This window comes from Rhinichthys klamathensis, unplaced genomic scaffold (genome assembly GCF_029890125.1).
Source record: "Rhinichthys klamathensis goyatoka isolate OS25496 unplaced genomic scaffold, OSU_Roscu_1.1 h1tg000044l_1, whole genome shotgun sequence".
Lineage (NCBI taxonomy): Eukaryota > Metazoa > Chordata > Actinopteri > Cypriniformes > Leuciscidae > Rhinichthys > Rhinichthys klamathensis.
In genome coordinates this window covers 93,749-121,693 of record NW_026606591.1, presented here as the reverse complement: position 1 = coordinate 121,693, position 27,945 = coordinate 93,749, and the positions used below count along the sequence as shown (strand labels likewise).

Here is a 27,945-nt window from a genome sequence, read left to right as displayed (position 1 = left end):
ACAGACTTCCCACTGAGGTGCCTTGATACAGCACTCTGGGAACAGCCTATTTGTTCAGAAATTTCTTTCTGTCTCACCCTCTTGCTTGAGGGTGTCAATGATGGCCTTCTGGACAGCAGTGAGGTCGGCAGTCTTAACCATGATTGCGGTTTTGAGTAATGAAACAGGCTGGGAGTTTTTAAAATCCTCAGGAATCTTTTGCAGGTGTTTAGAGTTAATTAGTTGATTCAGATGATTAGGTTAATAGCTCGTTTAGAGACCCTTTTCATGATATGCTAATTTTTTGAGACAGGAATTTTGGGTTTTCATGAGCTGTATGCCAAAATCATCAGTATTAAAACAATAAAAGACCTGAAATATTTCAGTTGGTGTGCAATGAATCTAAAATATATGAAAGTTTAATTTTTATCATTACATTATGGCAAAATAATTAACTTTATCACAATATGCTAATTTTTTGAGAAGGACCTGTAGATCTTTCCTTCAAAAGGATTTCCTTAAGACTTCAATCTTTCAAACTTCTTTTTTACTCTTATTCTTTCTCTGACAAAACGTTATTATCATCATATTAAACACTGATTTACTTTCAAATACACATTAACACCAGAAATTTGTGTGTTTTACACTTTTCTGAGTAGGCATTTAAAATGACGTGCTAAATGGCCCTGCTGACCATAATTAAAACACTCTCTGTCATCTGGTGAATTCGTTTCAGCCTTAACTACAGCATCAGACACTTGCCTATAGTTTGATCATTTTGAGCTTGCAAACAGCTACAACTTACTTCACACCATTGAAGCAGTGTGTCCCAATCAGGAATGCAAACAGAGCTGATAAGCAGTTCTCTGTATTCTTTTGACAGCATCTGTGTGTGTTTTCTCAGATCCATGAAGAAAGCTTTAGGCTGGACTGTGAACTCTGACTGTAAATCAATAATATTTTAATCAATTATAAAATTGATCTACAGTACATTAATTTCCATTTTAACTCCGACTGCCCACGAGGTTATTAGTTTTTCAACCATGTTCATGCAAAAATACCAGTAAGGGATGTGAATTAAGTGCAAGTGCATGATCACACATAACGTCACAATACAAAGAAATGTACATTGAAAAGTATTCTCCCTCAAAATTATGATTTATGTACAAATGAATGAATACTTTACACAGGTGCAATAACAAAAAATATACTCTTCAGATTTCCCTCTGGCTTTCTTGCCTGAGTTACATCTATATAATAAGGATGAGAGTGTTATGGGCAGCATCTTAAATATCTTCACTCCCACAGGAAACTGAACAGTAAGAACGAAGATTTAACATCTGAACTGCAGAAGGTTTTTGGACCTGGTTTGGTAATCAAAGTGGAGGACAGTTCTGGAGACTCTGGAGAATCCAGTCAAGCCGTCAAATACGCTCTCATCGCTGTCAGTGTTGTGCTGATTATAAGCATTGTGGTTATTTTGTCGCTGTCTGTCTATCTTGTCAAGTAAGTTATTACTGTTTTAAACTGGCCTAAAAAGAATTCCTAAATGAGAAATACATTTAAAGTCTGAAGTTACTGTTATACAGCTTTCCTAAAATGCAGTAATGTAATGCCAGTTATCTTCGATGTAATAAAATGACGTTTGACTCATATTTTAGGGGTAATTTTTGTGAAGACAATTAATATGATTGGTCAATTAGTTATAAAAAATATTTTTCCTGCCTCAGGAAAAAGGGCACAGATTCTGACACAAACAGCTCAACTACTGGCTGTGATTTACTCGAAAGGAGATGTAGTATTGGCACTCCTGCTGACTTTAAGTAAGTGCATTTCGTAACTCATTTGTGAAAATACAAAATATGCATCAGTTATATACGTTGGTTTGTTCTGAGATGTTTGTTTGACTAAACATGTTTCTTCTTTTGTTCCAGAAACCCAGAATCCATAGAGGTAAAACATCTAACTGTAATGACAAACTCAGAGTATAATTCATTAAGTATATTTTTTTGTACCATTCAATTATAATTTTGTCATAAAACATGGAATTTAAATTCTCATTTATATTTTTGTCCTATGTGTGTTCTGTTTTCTAGGATGAGGATAGTAACGGATCCTGACAGACAATCTGAGAATGGAAGTGATAATCGTGGAAACAGCATCTCTGCCCTCTGAAAACACCCTGATGGATCAAAGCTCCTCACTTCCTCTCAGTGGTGTACAAGACTTAGTGAGATGCCTTTTGTAGGCAGGCAGCATTTTTAAGGTTGAGTTCCCTACATGGACGAAAACACCATCGGGTGACAGAAATCAGGCTCTGGGCTTCAGCATTACAGGATTAACATCTCTGATCATGTGTCCTCAGTTCCAGGATCAGCCGTCATGTGACTCTCACAATGACAAACTCAAGTCACAACCAAGCGGCAAACTTCCGGTCTCTCTTGAATCCAACACGGAAGTGACTTAAACTGCAATTCATCGACTGGCCACTAGAGACAGCTGTTAAGACACATGTAGCACTGTAGAGCAAACAGGAGAGATGGTGCTGGATACGCCACAGTCATTGGATTGATTCCCAAGGAATACAAGAACTGCCAAATTTGTAAATGTAAATAAATGTATATTTTTTTAAATATAGCCTCTTTGTCTTTAATTCACATTTAGCATTTGGTAAAAAATAACAAACATTAAAAATGTTTAACATATTTTGTTACATTTCCAGATAAAATATCAAATAAAATAAAAACAAGATCCTACAATTACTTCTTTGAAGTGACCATCACATTTAAATTTTAATAATGGTCTCATAAAAGGGCCCTTAATGAAGGAATTTGGTTTGGAATTTTACTTCACATAACACACATTCACCAAATTGTCCAATTGTTATTTTTGCTGATGTATTCATGTGTATTGGGTTAAATGGTGGAAGAAAAGTTTGCAACATTTGTTTTATGAAAATGTGTGTTACACATTTCCTTTGGGAAGATTTCTTATGTGTCTCATAAAACTGTGAGTTAAGTCTGTCTATATAAGAATAATTATGTAACAGTGATAAGATGACAATAAAGTAACTAATATGCATTTTTACACAGACCACAACTACTGTGATTGGTCAGGATGGAATCTGTGGTAGCTTTGTATTCACATTCAGAATTAATAGCCTGGAAGCTTTTAATGAAAGCAGTGAGACTGATAAAACACAAACACTTTGAGAAGACCACAACAATAGATGTTAATATTGATTAGGCATGTGGAACTAAAGGTTGTTGTTTTTTAAGTACACGGAACAAAGACTTTTACAACTCCTGGAGGGAAACAACACATGCAACAGCACCCTCTGCATGTCAGGAGGAGCAGAGTGCGTACAAATTCAAAGACATTTATCTATAGACTACTAGAGCATCATATAGAAAAACAAATAAAAAGCAGTGCATGAGAATGCAAAACTTGCTCTGTGTAAACCGGCCCTAAGGCAGCTCCCTATGGGAGTAGGCAGTAAGGCAACTTGCTAGATTTAGGAACAGAGCAAATACTCCCAATCACGGGCGTCAAGTGCAACTACTCTGAGTGTGTGTGATCGCTAACTCCATACTAAAAGACTTGCTCCCTTTTTCCATCAGAAAACGAAAGACACATATAATACAGATTTCTAAATGTGTGTTTAAATATATAATTTTATGTTAAAAAAAATAACTGTGCGCACATAACACATAAATCATAACTTCATTGCTGGTCAATGAATCGTAACTTTTTAACCTTACATATTTATTAAACTATAAAAATTATTTATTCAAACTTGTATATCTTATTCTAATGAATATATTTCAACAGGGTTACATTAACTACATTCGTTCCGAACCAAAATCAATCAACTAAGATCCTTATGCGTGCATGACATCGATCCTGTGATGTGACTATTTTGCGGATACGCACATTGCGATATCGATGCTAAAACGTTATATCGTGCTGCCCTAATCATGTTTTCTATATTACCAGAGATAGAGAAAAATCCTACTCCAGTATATACGTGTCCCCAAAAATGTTGGTACTCAAAAGCGCTTCCCTCCACGTTTTCAGGTGCGCATCATTCATTTTTACCACTCATGCGCTCCAGTTATGTGCACCCCTGGATATAGATTGCAGATATGCTGTCCGAAGCAGGCCTGTTACCCAACTCAGTGATGTATGTAATATAAACACAGCTCGCAACTATTCCCTGAATAGAATGGGAACATATGTGAAAACTAAAAGCAAAATCACCACATGAATGAGTGTATTATTTTGCTGTTTTTCTTCCTTCTCTTTTTTTACACACTCATTACAGAATGAGCCAACGATGGCTCTGTAACATCCAGTTTATAAAATCGAACAAAAGTGTGAAGCGAAGCCTAACTTGTTGAGCACGAATGTCCTGAACTGAATGCCCTTAAACAGTGCCCATGAGGTAGCCATACCTATGGTAGAATGAGCTCTCAGCCCTTCCGGAGAACTGAGAGCCATTTTATTATAACTAGGACCGGGACTCGATTAAAAAAATTAATCTAATTAATTAGAGGCTTTGTAATTAATTAATCGAAATTAATCGCATTTTAATCGCATAAATATTTGACCTGAGAACTGTGAGAAGTATTTTTTTTCACATGGATTTTTAGTATACCATTGAATAATGACTGCATACATAAGCTTAAGCAACAAAATATTGTTTATTTTTGTTCAACCAAGTCCAGCAGACCAGTGCAATTTTTGCCATTAAGTGTAGCAATAGCATATTGCAACAAAATAGCATATTGCTACACTACACTAATAGTAATAGCGAATTCCTTGTTGCATAGCTTGCACACAACCATGCTCTTATCGACGCGTCCATCCGTTCGTTTTTTGTAACAACATTTCCCAGCCACCGGCCAACCAAAGCAATCTCGTCAGCTTCTTCGTCATGAACGCTAGTTGGTGCGCCAGTATAATCGGTCCGCCGAAACTCATCCAGTGAGAAACGTTCCGCGGTGCAAAAATAAGTGCGATTAAAAATAATTTTTTGTGTAATTAATTAACGCGTTAAAGTCCCGGCCCTAATTATAACCTAATATAATAGCTTACACTACCCAGTGGGACAGGCGCTGATGTGAAATAGGTTTACCCTTATAAGAATCAGCCCATGAATCAGCTCTTCCTTAGTACCTTTGTTCTGTCCACATAGTGAAGCAATGCACGGACAGGGCAACGGAACAATGAAGCCGCTCTTCTTCCGATGAGGAAAATCCCAGCGGATGAAAAGCCAGTAAATCCACCTGGTTACAGACTTGAGCTGATTCACTCACTTTAGGGACAAATGCTGGATTAGTTCTGAGTCACCCTTGAGTAATCAATAGTGAACAGCCTATACGAGTTATGAACCAACAAAGCATGAAGTTCTCTAACCCGCCTCATGGTCAAAAGAGCCAATAATAAAGCAACCTTTAGCGAAAGGAGCTTTAAATCAACACTCCCTATGGGTTCAAAAGGGGTCTAATGACCACGGACAGATCCCACGGCGGAATCAGCGAACCCTGTTCATAAGCCGCACACCTCTCATAAACCTGCATACGAGTGGATTAAGTGTCTCAGTCAATCCCCACATTGCACACAGAAATCGCGGCAAGATATACCTTTATTGTAGGAAAGGATCTTCCCTAGTCTGAAAGTTCCTGCAGAAAGCATAAGACATCCGCAACCAGACAGAGGAAAGGTAAAACGTGTTGGTGCGCACACCATTGCTCGAACACATTACATTTCCATTTATAATGGTTTCAATCATCCTCGAAGATAAACACGTAATGTTTAAGTGTAACCTCTCACGGGGAGGAGCCACTTTGTCTGGGGCTGGGTGAAAAATCTCCCCTCGTGCTTGTGAGAGGAGGTCCTTGCACAACGGGAGAGGCCAAGGCAGGTCGCACAGGAGTTGAATTATCTCCATCAGCCACAACTACCCTGGCCAGTTCGGGGCGATCAGTATTACTGAGTGACTGTACTCTCCAGAGGTGTAAAGTCCAGGTTCAGAAAGTAAAAGTCCTCAGTATTTTGTTCCAATCACCTGGATTTGTTAATTAGCACAGTTTTTCAGCCAGGAGATATAACTAATTAGTGAAATCAGCTGGCTGAGTTCATGGGTGGAATAAACATATGGCAGGACTTTTACTTTCTGTCCCCTGGACTTTACACCTCTGGTACTCTCTTATGGCGGCCATACACTGTGCGATTTTCGTCCGATTTTGAGCCGAATTCTGACTCGTGCGACTCTTTTTCGGGTCGGACCGATTTTCAGCTTTGTCGTGCGTCGTGCAGTGTTCGTGCAGTGTACAGGGAGAAACGAGAGGCGATTAACCTCTCCCGATCGACAATCGGATGGTCGGATGAATTTCTGGCATGTCAGAAATTTGTTGTCGCTCCTCGTGACTATATCGCACAGTTGAAGCAAAGCTACGAACCGATTGCCCTAAGCTCAGTGTTTTTTCCCCCACTGCGCCTGCGCGAAAACAGAAGTTTAACCATTTCATCTGCAGCAAAAATAAAATTAAAATAAAAACGAAAAGATATAATTTTTGTATATTAAAATAATACAAAACATTTGCTGACCACTCTCGGGACTAATGAGAGCCCGAAAGAAACTGTCCAAAACTTGTATAGGCTGTGCCCTGATAGGCAAACCTGAGGAATTTTCTGTGTGCCGGCTAGATGTCTATGTAAATCTTCTTTCAGATCGACTGATGTACACCAGTCTTTGGGACGAATATAATGACAGACTTTTGAGCGAGAGCATTTTGAATTTGTACTTTCTGAGGTGTTTGTTGAGGTCCCGCAAATCCAGAATGTCTCAGCCCACTGCCTGGATGCACAGGGAATGAGTTTATTATTTTCACACCACACATGTCCTTTTGAAAACTGCCCTCTACCCTCCATTGTTTGTAACCCCGTGGGAGGAGGGGGGAGAAAGTCTCTGTGGGGCACTGAGGGAACCGGTGCCAACTTCACAACTGAAATGGCCATAAGATAACTTTTTTTCTGTGAACAATTGCCATGTTCTACTCTTTTATTAAAAAAAAATCATCAGCATAACATAATAATAACAATCTTTCTTAAATGTATGTACAGTGTTTATTGTGTGTGATCTTTGACTTGTTCTGTAATGTCACTAAAATGCTGCTGTAATAAATATAACGCTGGTTCTGATAAACAAGGCTCATATGACTAAGCAGTGATAAGTGTCGGGGTTATGTTCTGTGTTGTCTGTCTTCATTTGTGTTCACCTTCTGTTTGCTCATTTTCAGTTGACCCAGTTTTTCCATGTTTCTTTATATCATCTCCTTCACCTGTCCCTTGTTTTTCAGCTCATTAGTCCTCGTTTGGTTCAGTATTTATATAGTCCTATGTTTCCTGAGTTCTTTGTTCTCTCTGAACGTTAGTAAAGTTTTGCAAGCCTGTTTCTCTGTATCTCCCTGAGTTGTTTGTATTAAAGACTGTTCTCTTGATATTTCGTCTTCATGAGTATACTCTCGCAACATTCTGTGACAATAAGATTGTGTAGTAGAAACATGGAATAAAGGATATAGATTTTTTATATATATATAATCTGAGTTACCGAGCAGTGGAGGGTGTGAATTATTCATCGTTGATATAATTGCTATTCATGTTACAGTCATTATTAGGAGGATCACTTCCTCAACATCCTATTTTGTTTTAATGAGCGATTGACTCTTCATTCTTCTCCTTATTACCTCACCCACTTACTAAATAAGTAAATAAATTGATTTATTGACTTGAGTTGAAATTATTCCGTTATATGACAAGAAAGAATGTGAAGTGATACAAGAGGCACGAGTACAGTGTATGAGATTGGTTGCCAGGGGCAACAGCCAAATATGCAGGTCAGAATGTTGTGATTGACCAATCAGAATCAAGTATTCCAGAGGGATCATCATAATAAACAAGAATAGACCTGGATTACTGAACCCTTTGCATAAGGAGGAGTGGTAAGATTAAATAGGTTTAAAATCTCAGCTATCCACTGATAAACTCATAACATGAAACTGCTTCCAGAAAAGCCCTCCCACATTACTCCTCATTATTGGCCTTTATGAAGCACCTTTGATACTTGCTTACACCAAACTGTTTATGGCATACAATAAAGAACAGCTCAAATGGAGAAATTACACAAGGAATATTCATTCTCTTCCCTGCCAGCCTTCATAATACAGGCGGCACTGACAGTGAATTATGGAAAAGATGGATTTTCTCTCTATTTTATTTATTTTAGCTTGTCTTCATGTACACAGTGCTAGGAGTGTTATTGGTAAGTCAGAATTCATTCATAACCAGCTGAAGTATACATTTTAAATTCAAACATGTCGATGTGAGGCCTAACTTATTTTAAAAAGATATATCTAGTTACTATTTATATTATTTAGTTTTATCCATTGTCTACTGTTAAAAAAAAAAAAATTACAGGACAACAGTCTTCTAATGAAGTAAAATGCTTGTCAGGATTTAATAGGAAACCACTTTATTCTGTAATATGTGTTTAATATTATGATATGAAATGATTTAAGATTAAATTACATGAGTAATATTCATTTTACAATCATAAATCAGAATGACAACCGTCTTTTCACTTTGTCACCATCAGCATAATAAAAATAATAATGAAAATTTTTAATTAATTTTAAAACTGTATGCTCGTTTAAATTGTAATACATCTTGTTTTTGCTGTATTGTGTGATTTAGTGTATTTTGTGCTGCCATTTTGTGCTTTATGCGGTTTGTTAAGTCCTCAAACCAATGACTTGTTTGTGTTTAAGGTACTTTACCTATAGACTGTGCAGCTGGAACCAATGGCAGAATTGGGAACATCCAGGAGGGATATGAAGGTGAGAAATGTCCACAATATCAGATGCTTATTTTCACATTTGCAAGCAAAAAAATAAAAATAATAATTAGGAGCAAAAATGTAATTACTTTATTTCAATGTAAATTATATTGGAATTGATTTGTATTGAAACAGCTTAAAATAATCAGTGTTGGGAAGGTTAATAGGTTACAGATTACAAGTTACCCTATTTAAAATGTAATAAGTAGTGCAACTATTTCAATTACTATTTCAGTACATCAATTAGTTATGTACTTTAGTACTAAAGTAATGTAACAGATTACATTTGATTACTTTTCTAATCAAACTAATTTTCATCACTCGTCATGGTGACAGATTGTATCCTAAAGAACCAATCAAAAGCATCAGAATAGCATCGCTTTACTAAACAGCCTTATAGCAAGAGACATTGTGCATATTAAAAACAGGCAACGTAACAAATTAATATAATTCAACATATTCTTAGCTTTTGACAGAACATATTAAGATATAAACCCCTTTGAAATCGTTAACATCTTCTTAAGTAACTAATTTAATTACACATTTTGTTTCAGTAACTGTAACCGATTACAGTTACATTTATTTTGTAATTAAATTAAGTAACTCAGTTACATGTAACTAGTTACTCCCAAACAGTAAAAATAATTGATATTTGATTTAAAAAAATCCTCTGTAGTCATTTAAAATTGCTTGTGAATATAAACAGTTGTAATGCAAGAACAATTCTGGCATTATCTAGCATTTATGTTTAGATTGTGTGTCAGAATATGTATTTTAATCTGGCCTTCAGGAGTTGTAGAGATTATCACTAATATTGGACCTGATGATCGTCTGGTGCTGGAGTCATACCTCTTTCCCATTGGTGTAACATATCTGGAGCTGATTTACTCTAATGAAGACTCAACCCATACGGTGCAAACCGTCAAACCACTGGATGCTGATGTACTAAAGGAGGTTTGTCCCTCACTGATCCACATATATACTGAAAAAAAATTGTTTTTGTTGAAATTAAAGAAATTATTTAAAGGTACAATAATGTAGGATTTTTCGCCACCGGGGTCGCTAACCTCTTACAATAACAAAGGCGTATATTGATGACGCAAAGCATTAAGCGGAATTATGGATCTTGTCGTCAAGCTGATGGATCTTTTATGGATGCGTGAATACAGTGATGTTTTTTACATGACTGGTGTGAAGCAGGGCACGATTGCTAATGAGAGACGTATACCAGCGCCACACACACGCGAGTCCCGCGGATATAAAGGAATAAGGACATTTCATTCTACCGAACTACACGCAAGTGCTGTATTAATACTCACACATGTCAGTATATTAGAGGAATTAAAATTGAGGTAACGCAGCGCTGTTTCACTTGCTCTAACAGTTACACTATCACACTAAACGGCATTTGAGTGTGTTGAATGTTGTTAGTTAGGTTGTGTGTTGGCTGTATGAGACTAGCAGTAAGCTAGGTCAACATTAGAATAACATACAGATCATATTCTAACATTTCATCATGTTGAACTAAATAACATTGATTAGTTTTATGTAACGTACATTTGCTCACCAGTCTAATAAAGTACATGCAACACTCGCGTCTCTGTCGAATCGAAGTTAGTCGCGGACGTAGAGCTCTCGGCAAAAATGTTGATCTTCGTTTTAGTCCTCTTTTTGTCTCAAAGTCTGCTTGCCATGGTCCATAATGATTGAACAAAACAACAACAGCGTGAGCGTCCTGCTGGGCATAACCCAGTTGTCCACGTCTGTCGCCATGGTTACTATGGCAGTACGAGCGGAAACCGAGGGTAACGCGGATATGACGTCATTGGCTGGCGACTCCTCACCCCTGCTCACACGCCCCGTTTCCTTGGTTAAAATCGCAATTTTCTCACGATTTACAAATAGTTGGAAACATTGGGGTAAGTATTAGTAACAACATTAGTTAGTAATCAACTAAACAAAATATATAACATTGGCCTAGTGGTTTTGGGATATTTTACTACAAAAATCGTGCATATTGTACCTTTAAGATTACTGATTATTATTGAAAAATAAGGTTTTACTGTAGCATAGCAGATATAATCTGATTTCTCCAGCTACTTAAAGGGGCCATATAATGGTACATGCACTTTTACAAGTTGATTGGACTGAAATGTGTGTTGGGAGTGCCTGTACACAACCATCATATAATGATAAAAATCCATCCATTGTTTTTGTTTTAATCTCCTTATTGAGAATGAGGAGTTACGTCACAATCTTTTCACGCAGCGTTGCATTCCGGGAAGGCGTCACCATCTTAGGAGGATACGCTATCCGTTACCATGGTTACTTCGACAGTGAGACCAAGAGAAATAGCGAAAGAGAGACAGCGCGGCTTATAGTATTTGTTTACATTTTAGCGATACGCCGCAGTTTCTTTGGAAGATATGGAATAAGGAAGAGAAATGAAAGGGGTTCTATCGGGAGAGACTAAATAACAATGCTAGCCAGCTTTATTTAGAGAAATTGCTAGTAAATAAACTGACAGCAGCAACAGCGAGCAAAGCATGATTTCAAAAGCAACACATTTCAGCACAGTTCGCCTTTTATTTAACACAAACGAACGAAATTAATACTCTGTTCTTCAACTAGAGTTGTTTAATTTGTTATAGATATATCTGTACCGTGAATTGTTTTAAAAAGACACTTTTTTTAATGACGTACGACTCACATTGACAGGGGAATGTCCGATCTGTCCGCTTAACGTTGCACGGCAGGTGCAAATGCACGTATCTGATTCATATCAGGTTTATTTCCACATATGAATGAGGCCTGAATGAAACATAAAGTATGACTGAACTCTCGCAGTTTAACGTTACAGGTTTGGGGCGGTTTCTAAGTCTTGCACCCAGCCGCAGCAGAATTGTTCATAAGCTTCTAATGACTTAAAGCTTCTGAACTCTTGCGTTGTGTAGGCACTAGGCAGTAACGTTAGGCACGATACCATAAACCAGGTAATTGACTATGTCAGGGTATGTGAAAGGTGGTAGTGCTTTGGTCTTTCGTCCATTCTGTAGCAGGTCGTACGGGTCCATGTTGTTGATGTCAAGTAGTTTCTCTAAATAACGCTGCTTGGTGTTGTTATTTAGTCTCTCCCGATAGAGCCCCTTTCCTTTTGCTTCCCCTTCTTCATTTATTCCCAAGAAACCTGCCTTATCGCAAAAATGCAAACAAATATCAAGCTGCTCTCTCTCTCTATCGCTATTTCTCTTGGTCTCACTGTCGAAGTAACTATGACAACGGATAGCGTATCCTTCCAAGATGGCGACGCCTTCCCACAATGCAACGCGGAGTGAAACGCGTGACTTCACATTCTCATTCTCAATATGTTTTCCCGTCTCAAATCGAGCCGTTCGACCGTGTGACATCACACGGTCGGATGCCCCTCCCACGATTGTTGATTGACAGCAGCGTTTCAACGCAGACCCGCCCTGAGCGAGCTGTCACTGTCATCATAGTCCGCCATTGTTGATACGCTGGAGCAGAATGGCGTCTAAGCGATTGTGGTGTTCTGTTCTTGGGTGTAATAACGAACACAGTCATTTTGATGTTCCTGAATCCGAACCGCTGAAGACGCAGTGGCTGAGTTTTGTTTTCGAAGGGAATATTCCCCACAATCAACGTCAATGCTTTCATGTTTGCGCGAATCATTTCTCACCAGACTGCTTATAAACGAGGGTCAGTATGAGCTGGTTTTGCTAAGAAGCTGCTCCTGAAAAAAATAATCGTTACTAACTATTTGTGTTCCCTCTGCACCTCCAGAAGAAGTGAGTGTAAAGTTTTATTAACCTTTATATTAATCTTATGTTAAAAAAAGTTTTTCATGACCATTAGTTGTAACGTCAATCTGTCAATGAACTAACGTATACATCAGTAAACACATAGCGTTCGTATCTCACTAATCTACCCTGCCAGTACATACACAAATAGATCAAAGTGACATTATGTTAACCAACCATTCAGAAACGTCCTGTTCGAGCCTTAATTGTCTAACTTTTTTACGTCCAACATCTTGTTCCGGTTCCGACTCCGGTTCAAACTGATACGGTTGCACAGATGTGTCCTCAGAGACTCCCGCTGCCATTCTCTCTCCAAAATATACCCTCAACTGTTGTCAAGGCAACACTCCGGGCCTTTCTCAATCTGTGTTCTTGTCTGTACTTGTGTCCTTGTGTTCTTGTGAAACGTCATCTTTTGGGGCCCAAGTACTGTCCCAATACACAAGTTTGCATTTTGGCAAGAACAGTTAAAAATCCCGGATGTGTTCTTGACACGCCCATTTTACCGAGGATGCATCGGTTGGTAACTTGTGTGAACTTGACGGCAGAAATATCCCAGCATTCAATTCGGCATTCGAGGAAGGAGAGGCAGGTCAATACAGTATTTCGTTTTTCTACAATTACGCACACTATTTCATCACTAAATTCACTTATGAGAACATTTGATGCGAGAAATCAACTGTGTAGATTTCAAATATTGGCATTTTTACGAAAATGTATGGCTAATCGAAAATGTGCTCAAACGTTTTCGGAGGTGAGAATCTCCATAAGATTACTGCGGGTGTTACGTTAGCTAGCGAGCCAACCGGCCAGTTTGCTCACAGACTCGTTTTACCCCACAGTCAAGAGACCATTGCAGCCTGGCTGTTATCGTCAATAATTCTCGTTATGTTTGGGTACTGCAGACGGTGTCTGTGCGGGGGTATTATTGCGCAATACCAGCAAGAACACATCGTCTCAAACTGTCAGCAGCGTTCTGTGTGCTCGTCACCTTGTGAGTTCATTCTTCCAAGAACAACTAGCAAGAGCGTTCTCCCCAAGAACACAAGTCCATTCTTTGCATTCTTGGTTTTGAGAAACACCCTCCACGTGCGTTGTATCAAAACGCCCGCAGAACAGAGAGGCGGAGTCAGCGAAGCTCATTATCATTTAAAGGCATATGCACTGAAACGGCCTGCTGAAAACAGGGCTGTTTTTGACCAGGTAAAATGAGTGTTTTCTTACAATACTAAGGAAAATTTTAAATAAAAGCATATTACAAAGTTTTCATTTAGACCCTAAACATTATTTTTATTTTTTATTTTAAGATTTATTTGACAGGGACAAATGCATAAAACATTGCTTTATAATAAATACAAAGTAGATGCCACGCATACAGGTTTCTAGCCATGACTAATTTGCAACCCCTGTCCCTGGTTAGGCTTATGAAATAAAACAGAAATTCCAGAGTATTGAATGTAAGATATGTAACTATTAAAAGACATACAACAAATACATCCCATACATGAAAAAAAATATGGGCTTAAGTAGATATAAAACTATAAAACAATCTGGCAGATTTAACAATACAAAAACACAAAAGGCTGCATATGCGTGCTAACATTATGCAACATTATGTTTGTATGCATTGTGTTGTATCCTGTACAGTCAGTGTTCACAAAGTTGTTTCTGTTTCAGCCATTGCTTTAAATGTGTATTAAAAACCTTGAGTTCTGTCAATGTTTTAATTTCAGATGGTAAAGCGTTCCACAAATGTATGCCTCTTACTGAAAATGATGTCTGACCAAATGTTGTTCTACGTTTTGCAGCTATACAGTTTCCACTTATTGTGCCTCTAGTTCTTATTCCGCTTTTTTGTTTCTCTACTAGTTGACAGAATATTTCTGGTGCAAGGTTGTTTACTCACTTAAAAGTTAGTTTTAAAAATGAAAAAACTGACAAAACTGTCGAAACTCAATATATTATGCTTCCTTAGAATGATGCAGTGATGTCATCTTACAGATTTCTGGTCCATTACTTTTAGTGCCTGTTTATATAATGACCTAATGGGTGTAATTGTTGTTTGGTTGGCCTGACCCCACACAGTTATGCAATAGGATAAATGAGAAAATATAGAATGCATAAACTGCTGTGCTGCCTTAAGGGGTATATATTGTCTTATTAATCAGAAGCAGTTTAGATTTGTCCTGACAGTTCTGCATAGTTTCTTTACATGTCTATCAAACTTAAGATGAGAATCTAAAATAACCCCTAAAAATTTAAATTCATGTACCTCATCTCATTATCATCAATCTTTATTCTAAAATTTTCATTTACCTTTCTTTTTATTGAAAAGCACATAGAGACTGTCTTATCATAGTTTAGGGTTAGATGATTATTTCGGAGCCACTGTGATACCCCATCCAGTTCTTTTGAAAGCATCTCAGCTGCAATCTAAGGGGTTTTTGCTGAGACATATATAATTGTATCATCTGCATACATTTGGCATTTAACCCCTTTGCAACTGTCATTTAAGAACTGTCAGGAAGATCATTTATATATAAACTAAAAAGTAAAGGGCCTAAGATTGAACCTTGTGGAATTCCGAATCGACAAGTTTGGACAGGTGACTGGGCGGAATTTATTTTAACACACTGCTGCCTGTGTTCGAGATACGATCTAACCCAAGTTATTGCATCATGTGACAAATTACAATTTTGCAATTTATTTAAAAGAATTTCGTGGTTAACAGTATCAAAGGCTTTTTTCAGGTCCAGAAACAATGCCCCCACTACATTACCTTTATCTAGTGACTGTTTTATCATTTCAGTGAGGTAACAGTTTGCCAACTCTGTTGAGTACCGTGGTCTAAACCCAAATTGTTTGGCGTGTAGGGATGATTACTTTCAAGATACTTTCAACAAGTTTTTGATTATCATTTTGATATGATGTTGACAATATCAACATCATATCAAGTTTTTGATTATCAACATCATTTTTGTTCATATTAACTTGAACAAAAATGGCATTATATGACCCCTTTAAGTTTGATATAATCTTTTTTCTTTTATATGATGAAAGTTCTTTTCCACCATGTAAATACACTAAAAAAAATGTATTCATTACCCTTTCTTTACATAGTTTAATTTACATTATTTTATACATTTTTGTTTGTCCAACCTAATTTTAAAATTAATACAGAGGCTTCATTTTCAATCAAGTCGTGTCATTCATCATTATACACAATGTATAATGAACCACTAAGTAAAGACAGGTGTCAGTACTCTATACTGCCCTCTATAGGTCTGGTGTAGTCGTAGTGCACATGTGTCAAATGTGTCCGTCCTGAGCTTTATTGGAAATTGTATATTAGATCAATGTAACTCAATTAAGTTAAAACAGTATTCCCTTGTTTTATGTTACATAAACCTGATTGAATTAGGTTACAACAAAATTAGAATTTATAAGTAGAATCAGGTAGAAATACCTCCTTAAAGCAACAACTACACATTCACTTTTTTACAGTATATATATATATATATATATATATATTCTCAATTTTAATATCTTTAATGGGGTTTAAACAATAGACCCTACTGACTAATTGTTTAGCAAGGCAAAGTTAATTGTATTAAATTTTATTTTTTAAATTCATAAAGATAGAAAGTGCCACATGTCTCTTTGTGTGTTTTATTTCTTCTAGTCAGGAGGGGTTTTGTATTATTCACTCACTTGCCCAAACTGGTTGGTAAGTTTAAACAATAACATTATTAAATTATTCAATAAGACAAAGTATTATAGAAATAAAGATTCAGCACATAAACCTTCACTAGAAAGTCTTCATTTTCCATTTAAGCTGAAAAACATCAGGACGATAGAAGTTCAGGATGTCAATGACAATCCTCCGATCTTCCAGAGTAAAACATACAGCGCCACAGTGTCAGAGGTGTGTGTAATGTCACATCTTTAAACAGCAGAAGTGTGTTTGGTCACTCAAAAACTCACATCTCTTTCTTTTGCTCCAGGCGACAGCTGTGGGTTCAGATGTGCTCAGGGTTATAGCGGAAGATGCAGATGTTTCTCCAGAAAACAACAAAATTATATATTCTATACTGGTAAGTCATGAATGAATCTCATATTTTTTATATAATATCATACTAGGCTTCCACAAAACTGCATTACTGGTATCAGGCACTAGATATAGTTACATTTTCAACAGGACTGTTAATCAATTATAGTATTTAATCATACCTAATCTCATGGGTTTTTAAAACATTTTTATTCATGCAAATTCTTTTAAAGGAAAGGTAACTAAATAATAGATTTAATTAGTCAGTAGCACAGCTTGTGTCCATGATTTCATTTGTATTCATCACCTCATCTTCATTAACAGCCTCCAGCACCAGATGATTTTGAAGTGAGAAGTGACGGAAACATCAGGCTGAAACAACGTCTGAACTACAACAATGCTCAACAGCACATCTTCACCGTGCAAGCTAAAGTAAAGACAAACTCTCTGACATCCGACTAACCTCCAGATTACTTTGATCACTAAACTCCATAGAATTGCTTTGTTAGTTTATTCTTTAAAGGAATAGTTCACACAAACTTTGTCACTGTGTAATCACTCGTAGAACACAAAAGCAAATATTAAGCAGAATGTCCAAGCTGCTTTTTCCATGAAAGTAGATGACACAAATTACACAATTTTCATTTTTGAATAAACATTTGTAATAAAACACTGTTTTTTTGTTTGTATTTTTGCAGGATATAGGAGATCTCAGTGACACCACAACAGTTACACTAACAGTTGAAGATTTTGACAATCTAAACCCTTATTTTGATCACAGTCTCTACAAGGCATCCATTGAGGAAAATCAGGTAAATGTCGTCATGATCAATATTTAAACGCATGTCTGACCAAACAAATGAACCCTTCATGTCTTTTCTGTCCATGCACAGGTAGGACAGTTTTCAGAAGTCACTCCTGAGGCCATAAAAGCTCAAGATGGCGACACGGGCATCAACGAGCCTGTACTTTACAGCATAACAGCAGGTGCTGTAAACAGAAGATTTGCAACACACTTAAATTACAATAAACACAATCCTAAACATTGTGGAAAGCCTTTCAGGAAGTGTTGAAGCTGTTATAGCTGCAAAGTGTGGGCCAACTCCATATCAAACCCTACGGATAATGAATGGGATTTAATTAAAGTTAATGTGCATGTAAAGGCAGATGTCCCAAAACTTACTATAGCAATATAGTATTAGTTATGGATTTGTAAATTATATTTTACAATTAAATACAATTTTTTAGACTATTTTAGCTCCATAATAAACAGTTGTGGCACTTGAAGATATTCACTTTAGGGCTTTCCATTAATAATCAAAGGTGATTGTCTAATGTTTTTATCTATTATGTTTAGATTCTTAATATCAGCGGAAATGCATTCTGTAGTCTACTAAAACACCGCCTGTACAGTCATTCAAAGCTAATGTTGTGTGCATGTCTTGGTTCATTTGTGACAAACGCATGCTCTTGATTTGCATGTAAAAATCAACTGGGCTCAGTGGAACTAACATGTCAAGATTAACATTTTCTTCTGTTTGTAGCCGAAGTCTTGATCCACTTCAAAAATGCCTCTCTCACTGAGAGTGTGAGTTTTGAAAGCTCCTCCTACAAGTTCACAATAAAGGAGAATGAACCTGAGGCCTCAATACTGGGCAAGGTCAAGGCATTAACAGGAAGTCCACTGGCTACAGTCAGCTATAACATGAAGTCACATGAGGATGTCTTCTCTGTGGATGGTGAGGGAACCATAAAAGCTCTGAGACCGCTGGACAAGGAGGAAGAGGAGTGGTACATCCTCACAGTAGAAGCCATAGACTCCAGAACTCCTCCAAACACTGCAGAGACAACGGTACTGTTCTTACTTTAAACTAAGGCCAGAAACAAAGTCTACACAAGTATTCAAACGCCAACGCTTGGCAAACAATTTTTTCTTGTGCATAGTTACTGTAACAAGCGTTCTTGATTTACTGTAGTGGTAACAAATCAATAAATCAGATGTGTTATTATTTGGGTAGCTAGCTTTACTTTTAACTAGTTTAAATTTGACAGTTGTAGACAGTAGAAAATGTATTTTAATACTCTGACACATTTCAGAATGCAATGACACAAGCTTGTGCTGCTAGAAGTGTTTGCGTTCAGATACTTATGTAGAGTATGTATCTGGCTTAAGTCTTACTCTTCAAGCATGTCAAAGCCAAAGTTTCTCTTCTTAAAGAAAGCTGGCACAGAGAATTTGACTTTCTTTCTCTCACAATCTTCAGGTCAACGTTCAGGTTGAGAACGTGAATGAGGCTCCTGTGTTTGACGCTGAAATATATGAAGCAGAGATTTTCAGTATCTCTCCATACAAATACCCTATAGTGAAGGTCCAGGTGAGTGTGGCTTGGCATAGACATCTGATATAAATGCAGTGGATGTAGTCGGATCTATTATATAATTATAATTTCTAATTAGGGGTGTTCACTAAGGCAAACAGTTTTAGTTCTAGAGTAAATGTGAACATGCCACTGGCACAAAAAAAGATTCAATATTTCTCAGAATGAATAAAAACAGTGAAATGCAAACTCAGAATATTACTAAAACCTGCAATAATTAAATATGTTAAATTACACAAATATACTTTATGTATTTAATCTCACTTTATTAACAAATGTTTATGCTGCTGACATTTGATGATCTAGTTGAACTATTCAAATAAGCAAAAACGATTTTAGCTAAGCTGCTATCTGCCAAACTATTACTAAAATAGTGAACTTACCAACTGAAAATTCATGACCAAGCTCAGAATAGCTCGTGGTTGTCAATAAACTAGAATTATTAATCACAATTGATTTTATTGTAGTTAAACTGGTTGAAATGTGGTGATGTGTCCCTCAGGCATCGGACCCTGATGTGGGCGAGAGCTCAGAACTGCAGTATTCCCTGCTGGAGTCCACAACTCTCCTGGATGTGGAGGCAAGCACTGGTCAGGTCTACGTACTGGATGCATCCAGTTTTAGAGACAATCTGTTCACCTTTCAGGTTAAAGCCACTGATAAACTTGGGCTGTTCACGACTACAACAGTACAGGTGAGCAGAAACCGATTAAAAATACAATACTAAAAGAATGAAATGCTGCTCAAAAAACAGCATCAAAAGGAGCATGAATGGCATTTTGATTTAAAAAAGGTGCAGGAACAATAATTGCAAATATAAAGTTATTGTGTTTGCCACCTGCAGATCGAAGTGAAAGAAAGTGTACATCGTGAGAGTGTCACAGTAATCTCCCAGCCCGTATACATAGTGGAGAAGAAGATACCAGAGATGGAAGAGTGAGTAATCTCTGTTCGTTATTGAAACATTGTGTTACTGAGACAGAATAAGAGCATTTCCATTTGTGAAATTAAATGTTAATGAGTTTTGTGCAAAGAGAGTAGGTGGAAACATATTTTTCTCTTGTGCTGTGTTGAAAATCATTTACCTAATTTGGTGTTCCCAGTCAAAAATGACTGGCCTTTTAGCACAGGTTTTGTATTTCTTGTTGGAACTGATTGTTTGCAGGCCTCATTGATCTGAGCTTATGCACCTCAGTGTTTGAGAGAAAAAAAGTTCACATTTAAGCTTATTCACCTGAAAAAAATCTGTTCTGCATAAGCTCAGGTCAATGAGGCCTACGATCAATCAGTTCCTAAAAGCAAATACAAAACTGTTGCTAATTGATAGAAAATAAAATTGATAAAATGATTGAATCCAATATTTGTCAATAACATTGCATAAAGAAAGATTTATAAGCAATTTTTGGCTGGCCATTTTTGACCAGGAACACCACAAGTGTAACAATGTCATCTTAAGTCACATAATTTACTTTGTCTGAAATTTACACCATTATTTACTGAAAATTTCCCTTTGTAAGAAAAAATGATGTAGATGTCGAAGATCTCAAAAATGAAGTTTATTACAGCATAGCAGTGGCAAGGGACACGAAGCACCTTGGGTTCACCGGCGTCAGAATGAACCCCGAACTCATCCCAGCGTAAACATTTTATACCGTCTTACATCTGTCTTCCCCCTCAGCATGTAAATGAAGCTCTCTCTCTGTGTCCATGTCTTTGATATTCTTTCAAATAAGAATGGCCAAATGTTTAAGGTGATAACATCTCTTTGAAGCTCCCTAATCAAGATGGTTTCTGAATACCCGCTGTCATTCCCACGCTATAGGTAATAAACGTGACTCTGTGATACTTTTAAGATTGTAAGGAATTAATTCTATGATAAATAAGCTCTTTTAAGTGAAGGAACATTTCAATATATCTATATTGGAGTGGAAGTTGGATCGGAGCAGACTATAATTTCTTACAGACCCCCCTTTGATGCTCTTGGCCCATAAGTAGCATCACATCCACTCCCTTTTCCTAAATAACACCTCCCTTTCCTGGTGGGCAGGTGCCCAGTGGCGGTGCCATCCTGGCTTAGGTTGTCCCCCTATGGCCATCGGAGAATCTTACCCGTCATAGGAATGACACCTCATGCACACTGGTTACAGCTCTACTTCACTTGAGCAGAATTATCATAGTTGGTGTTAAGAATTTTTTTTTTTTTTTTTGGAAAAGTATTTCTTGGGTTTGAGAGAGGTAATCAAGAACCATCACATCCAACGGGAACGTCCAATTTTGATCATAGAATTATCTTCAACCTGACGTTTCAACATGGAACACATACAGCATAACATAATGTACTGACTGATAATAAGAATGCATACATACACATACAGCTGTTTTAAATGTTACATTCCAAATTAAACCAGCAAAGGCAATATCTAAATCTCCATCATGCATTTGTTTTGCCAAAATCTTTGTCTTTTTCTTCAAGGCCTTGTTGGGCTCACAATGTGTATCAGTGATGTTAGCATATTGTTTTAGTTTTGATCAATTCAAACAATCAACAATCAATAGACTGTGTGTGTGTGTGTTTGTGTGTGTGTGTGTGTGTGTGTGTTTTCATTTTGTCATGTGTTTTGTGTCCATTTTCTCAGTGTGGGCATCCTTTATCCACATGTGTGCATCCAATAGACAATAATATATCTAATGTGAATGAGTATGCATATATTTGTCTCTTCATGTGCAGGACGTCTGTGTCTTTGCGCATTTCTTAGAGTGGGTATGTCTTCTGCCCACTTGTTTTCCATCTATGTGCAAAGACTGCTGTCCGTAGTCTCTGAAATGGTTTGATCTCTTCTTGTTTCTTTTCTCATTGTCCATTCTTTTTCACATGGACCATACTGTAAGTCCTTCTAGAAGAAGCAGTCACTGGTGTTGTTCAAGTCTGTGTCTCTTCATCAGTTCCATCCATCCCATGGTGGGTCTCAGGGTTTCTAAGTCTTTTAGGTCTGGAGTTCTGGATCTTGCAGGTCTGGAAATCTCTGTATTGTGTTCTTTTTCTTGAGGAAATCCCCTGGCTCCACTGGTTCTACTTCCTTCTCGTCCTTCAAACGACCATGCCATCTTTCTCCAGGAGGTTTACACGTTTCAGACTAAACATCTTGATGCTTATCTGAAACAATTATCAAAAGAAGAGGTTGCCCCCCTTTCCCCCACAATCATCTTTTCACATTCAAACATCAAAGTCACAGAAGTTTAATCTCAAAACATCAAACATCTGTAATGTTTTTTTTTAATTATTTCTAAACATAATGCCATCAAAACATTTATTATAAATTACACCTACATAGCAATGCTAATAAAACATGTTCCACAAATCATAAAGAATCACCCCCCTTTTGATAGTAAACCCTTTTCTAAAATGTGTTACTATCATAAAACTAATTCTAATTTGCATCAGCATCTGCTTGTGACTGAGCTACAGTCTTGTTGCTCATGCGGTGATATGTTTGACAAGGTGTGAATCGCTTCTTTATTTCCTTGCAACAGTTCCAACTGGGTTTCTAAATTGCCTATTTTCTTGAGCAAACCACGATAGCCCATCTTTCTTTTGTGTGAAAAGTGACACTGTCTTGCCTTGTGCCCCATCAGTCCACAAGCAAAACAAACAACTTCCTGATCTTCCTTTCTTTTCTCCAAACAGTGCCTTGCAATGTGACCATCCTTTCCACATGCATGACAGACAAAGCTTTGAAGAGGTCTCTCATTGTCTTGACAATGTCTAGCAATGTGACCAGCTTTTCCACATGCATAGCAAAGAATAACACCTTCTGAATTTAATCTTGTAAATCTCCTTGGTCTATGATGGAAACCATTAGACAATGTAGTAGAACATTCTCTCCCGCCAAAGGCAGCAACTGGATGTCTAGATTTGGCAGTTTTCATTTGACTATTTTCATTAGCATTATTGTTGTAAAACTGTGTCATTTTACCAATAATGTCATTATATTCAGAGAGTGGTGTCACAAGCATTGTCACAGCAGACCGGGTGAGTGGGTCACATTTGTTAATCAAGGCAGACTTGAAACTGACATCATTCTTAGTAATATCAGGATTCCCACTGAAAGTTTTAAACATCTCCAATAATCGTTCTGAAAATGCAGCTGGATGCTCCCCTTTCCTCATGTGCATTTCAGATATTTTATCCCAATTAACTGACATCACACCTAAGACTTCAAGCAGTGCCTTTTTCCTCTCTGACTTATTAGCCTTTCGGTCCTTTACTTTCTGAGTTAAGGCTCCAGACAAAGTGTCAGGCAAGCACATTCTCAACAAAACGCATGCATCACCATCTGTTAAATTGTACACTTCAGCATATTCCTCCAAGTTTTTCAGAAAATCTAGTGGATCTTGTTTGACAGGATCAAATCTACCAATATTATTGATCACAGTTTCTAGTTCAGTTGGATTAAATCCTCGGACTATGGTAGAGGTTATTGGTTCTTCTCTTCCTTCACTAGCACGTATAGCGGTAGTACTATGGACTGGTGCCATGGGAAATCTGACTCTACAGTCTGAGTATTGGCTACTAAATGACTGAGAATCTTTTTCCCAACCCTCAGCTCTGTCTTCCTGCAAATCTGGCATTTCTGGAACTGGGTTACACAATGTGACACCTAATAATGTCTTACTACAGTTTTTCTCAGTTGTGCCACTCTTTATCATAAACTGATACGCTGCCTTTGCTTCCTCCAAATTGTTGGACAATGTTTCCACAGATGATTTAAGCAAACTATTGTTTGTTCTCAGAAGTGCAATCTCATTCTGCATCTTGACCTTTTCTTCTTTCCATATCATGTCACTAGCCAGGTAATTTTTGGTAGAAATTACCCCAACACTGAGTCGCTCATTTTCAGCCTCTAACTCATCTAGTCTCCTCCTCGTTACTTTGTATGAAGCAAAAAGTGCTTGAAGCGCATTAGCAATTTTCCCATTTTTGTTCTTAGGCATTTTGGGATCATTTTCAAACTTAGAGATAGCCCACTTGTACGGTTTATCAACAATATTCTCTATTCCATCAAACATTCCCTGAGAACCATGTTTAGCAATGTATTTAAGAATAATTTCTTCCATTTTCAAAAGTCTTATCGGGCTTTAGAGTATCTCGTGATCTAATTGTTATTCACAAAGTCTGATTTTAAATAACTACACGTTATCTAGTTCCTTTAAGATATCCGTTAGTTTAATTATTCACAGCTCCAGTACTTCGGACGCAAATGAACAAAATAGCCACACTACCCGAGGCTTAACTTAACCATGGCCGCAGTCCTTTGGACCTTAAATTTCACTACACAAAACAGTTAAAAAAAACACGTCACAGTACGTCGGACAAAACCACACTACGTCGGGTTTTATGTTATTTTCTTAAAACAGTTTACTTATCCACAGTACTTCGGGCTTAAACAATATTTATAAAATTTAAAACACTGCCACAGTACGTCGGGCAAAACCACACTGCTTCGGGTTCTTGTTTTACATTTCACAGAGCCACAGTGTTAGATTTACTAATCTACTACACTATAAAACACAATCGTTGTGAAATAATTCTGTGACCACACTGCGTCGGGTCTATTCAATTACTTTAGAATTTCCTCAGAATTATTACAACTTTCACAATCGGTTTCAAATAGGCTGCATACACTTTTGTGTCGGTTACTTTAGAAACAACTGATCTAATATAATTCTGCCACCTCACTACTTCGGGTTGATTCAATTACTTTAGGATCTTAACAGAATTTATAAGAGACCAACACAAAGTTTCAGTTACTTTAGAAACTTTACACTTAAGCACTTTGTTTCAACTACTTTAGAAACAACAATTCCAAAACAACTCTGCCGCCGCACTGCTTCGGGCTGATTCAGTTCCGTTAGAATCTTAAACAAAATCGTACAGAATAGGCTTAACAACTCCTCCTGCTAATACTGAATAAACCAAATTCTCTTCTGTCCTTAAATTTTCCTTTTCTAGATTTTTTTAAACGAGGGGTTTCCTGACAAAAAAACAGCATAAATGAAAGTAAACAGCTTTCTTACCTTTCCCCACTTTTTGTTGGAAACTCCTGGAAGGGTGGCTCGCCAATGTAAGAAAAAATGATGTAGATGTCGAAGATCTCAAAAATGAAGTTTATTACAGCATAGCAGTGGCAAGGGACACGAAGCACCTTGGGTTCACCGGCGTCAGAATGAACCCCGAACTCATCCCAGCGTAAACATTTTATACCGTCTTACATCTGTCTTCCCCCTCAGCATGTAAATGAAGCTCTCTCTCTGTGTCCATGTCTTTGATATTCTTTCAAATAAGAATGGCCAAATGTTTAAGGTGATAACATCTCTTTGAAGCTCCCTAATCAAGATGGTTTCTGAATACCCGCTGTCATTCCCACGCTATAGGTAATAAACGTGACTCTGTGATACTTTTAAGATTGTAAGGAATTAATTCTATGATAAATAAGCTCTTTTAAGTGAAGGAACATTTCAATATATCTATATTGGAGTGGAAGTTGGATCGGAGCAGACTATAATTTCTTACACCTTCTACTGAGATATTATGTCAGGGTATCAAATTAATGAATCGGATCGATCATGAGAAAAACATTGTTTTAAGCCAATTCTTACCAATTAATTTTTTTGCCTTTTCTGTTTTACAAATTTTGCATTGGTACTTCGTTACCACCTATTATTGTTCTACTGGGATTGCCCCTGCATATTGTGGTGGCAAACAATTTTACATAACGGAATAAGAGACAAACATGTACCAATTGTCTTTAAAGGCTATTTATTTTCTTGCAAGAAAAGGCCAGCAGTCATACAGTCACACAGGGGTGCGTTTCCCAAAAGCATCGTTAGCCAACAATGGTCACAAGTTCCATCGTTATCAATATAGTTCAACGAGTCGATGTTTCCCGAAACCATCGTTCCAACGAACATTTGCAAACAGCATCACAAAGTTGTGTGGTTGGAATGACAGCTCTCGAGCTGTGGTTAGAAGCATAGTTTCTAAATTGCATGACATGTGGACTTAATATATATCCATATCTTGAGCAAAATAAGCAAGCTGGCATTCAGTACAACCTGTGTCTTTTATTTAGAAAACATACAAATGGCATTTACTTCTTTGAGTTTGTCAAGAGATTCAAAGCACCATTTTTGAAGAATGCGCATGTGCAAACGTGCTCTACTATGTAAGAACGAGCCTATGATTGAAACTGGAAATAAAGCGAAATCATTAGCCCTGTATATAATAATAATAATTAATGCCAACGGCATTAAGACTAACACTTCAAATTCACTCACTGCCTATCTTGCTCGATTCAGGCCTGTTGTTTTGTCTCTGAAGGCACAGCCAACTACAATCTAAACATTCTCACGTGCTCTACTACTTTTCGAGTCTTGTGTCTATCCGGTCAGGTCATGGTGTACAGACAGTGATGTTCCCATCCTCCTCCTTTGTTCACAAATTTGACTGGGCTCTCTTGATAAAGTTTATGGTGACTTAGCCAATCTGTCACTTTTTCTATGCAGTCAAGTCTATTATTTTACATTTATCATTCTGACCACACATATTTACATTTAGACTATATATTTCCTCATATTTCTAGACAAGGGTTTGTAACCCATATAGACATTAGTTCAATATCAACACTTCTATAAATTGTGTCTTGCCCATAAGTCAACCAACATCATGGTCCTGATATAAATTAAGAAATGTTGTTACTGTCTCCACCTACTGGCTTTTGAAAGTCCATTTCCATTAGCTCTTTATCTATAATCTTATTTTCTTCAGGGTGTTGTCCCCTGGCATAGTTGCAGACACTTGTCACAATGAAAAACAAGCCATAAAATGAATGAATGCGGTTTCTGGTGGGTGGTATGAAGGAACTCACATTTCTGGGTCAGACTGCCGTAACTTCTCACAGCTCATCCCCCCCATCGGCCCTGTATGGTGGAGACTAAAATGAGACAAAGTTACTGATCCTAAAATAAACTAGTCAAAATGTCACTTCTATAGGTCTGCATTATTTTAAAGACTTCTTTAAAGTCATTCAGTTTTACTTTTAAAACATTTAAATACAAATTGCCCTCTGAATGGCAACGATTTCTTTTAACATCTCCTTGTCTATGATTTTCAACTGAAACACTGTGCTTTTCTATAAATAGCTTGTTAACACTTATGACACAGGCTCATATAACAGCTTTTAGTTGACATTGAATGAGACTTTCAGGCATTTAGAACTGATACTCTGTCTTTTCTTGTAACAATGTCCTTCTATATTTTAACTATCCCAGCTTAAGACATCTTTGCCAGAAATTATATGTTTTCAATACAAACATAATTTTTATATATTTTTGCAACTCACATTTGTTGGAGTCATTATTTTATATCAACCTGTATTTCATCAATTTTTCATCAAAAACTATTTTTTTATTATTATTATTATTATACAGGTCCTTCTCAAAAAATTAGCATATTGTAATAAAGTTCATTATTTTCCATAATGTAATGATAAAAATTAAACTTTCATATATTTTAGATTCATTGCACACCAACTGAAATATTTCAGGTCTTTTATTGTTTTAATACTGATGATTTTGGCATACAGCTCATGAAAACCCAAAATTCCTGTCTCAAAAAATTAGCATATTTCATCCGACCAATAAAATAAGTGTTTTTAATTTAAAAAAAAGTCAACCTTCAAATAATTATGTTCAGTTATGCACTCAATTGTCAATACTTGGTCGGGAATCCTTTTGCAGAAATGACTGCTTCAATGCGGCGTGGCA

At 37.1% G+C, this 27,945-nt stretch overlaps 1 protein-coding gene and 1 long non-coding RNA gene across 2 annotated transcripts in view; both read left to right on the top strand.

Annotated features, from left to right (window-relative positions):
* Positions 1–2,310: 2,310 nt before the first annotated feature.
* The window catches only part of LOC130082361 (uncharacterized), a 55,646-nt gene continuing 30,011 nt past the window's right edge, over positions 2,311–27,945 (top strand). The window contains exon 1 of the long non-coding RNA XR_008806762.1: positions 2,311–2,363. This is a non-coding gene — a long non-coding RNA (uncharacterized LOC130082361). The remainder of the gene's footprint in view (positions 2,364–27,945) is intronic.
* LOC130082357 (protein dachsous-like) overlaps positions 8,150–27,945 on the top strand; it is a 49,807-nt gene continuing 30,011 nt past the window's right edge. The window contains exons 1-3 of the mRNA XM_056247205.1: positions 8,150–8,305; positions 8,811–8,879; positions 9,669–9,832. Coding sequence (XP_056103180.1) covers positions 8,230–8,305; positions 8,811–8,879; positions 9,669–9,832 — 309 coding nt within the window. The 5' untranslated portion in view covers positions 8,150–8,229. The remainder of the gene's footprint in view (positions 8,306–8,810; positions 8,880–9,668; positions 9,833–27,945) is intronic.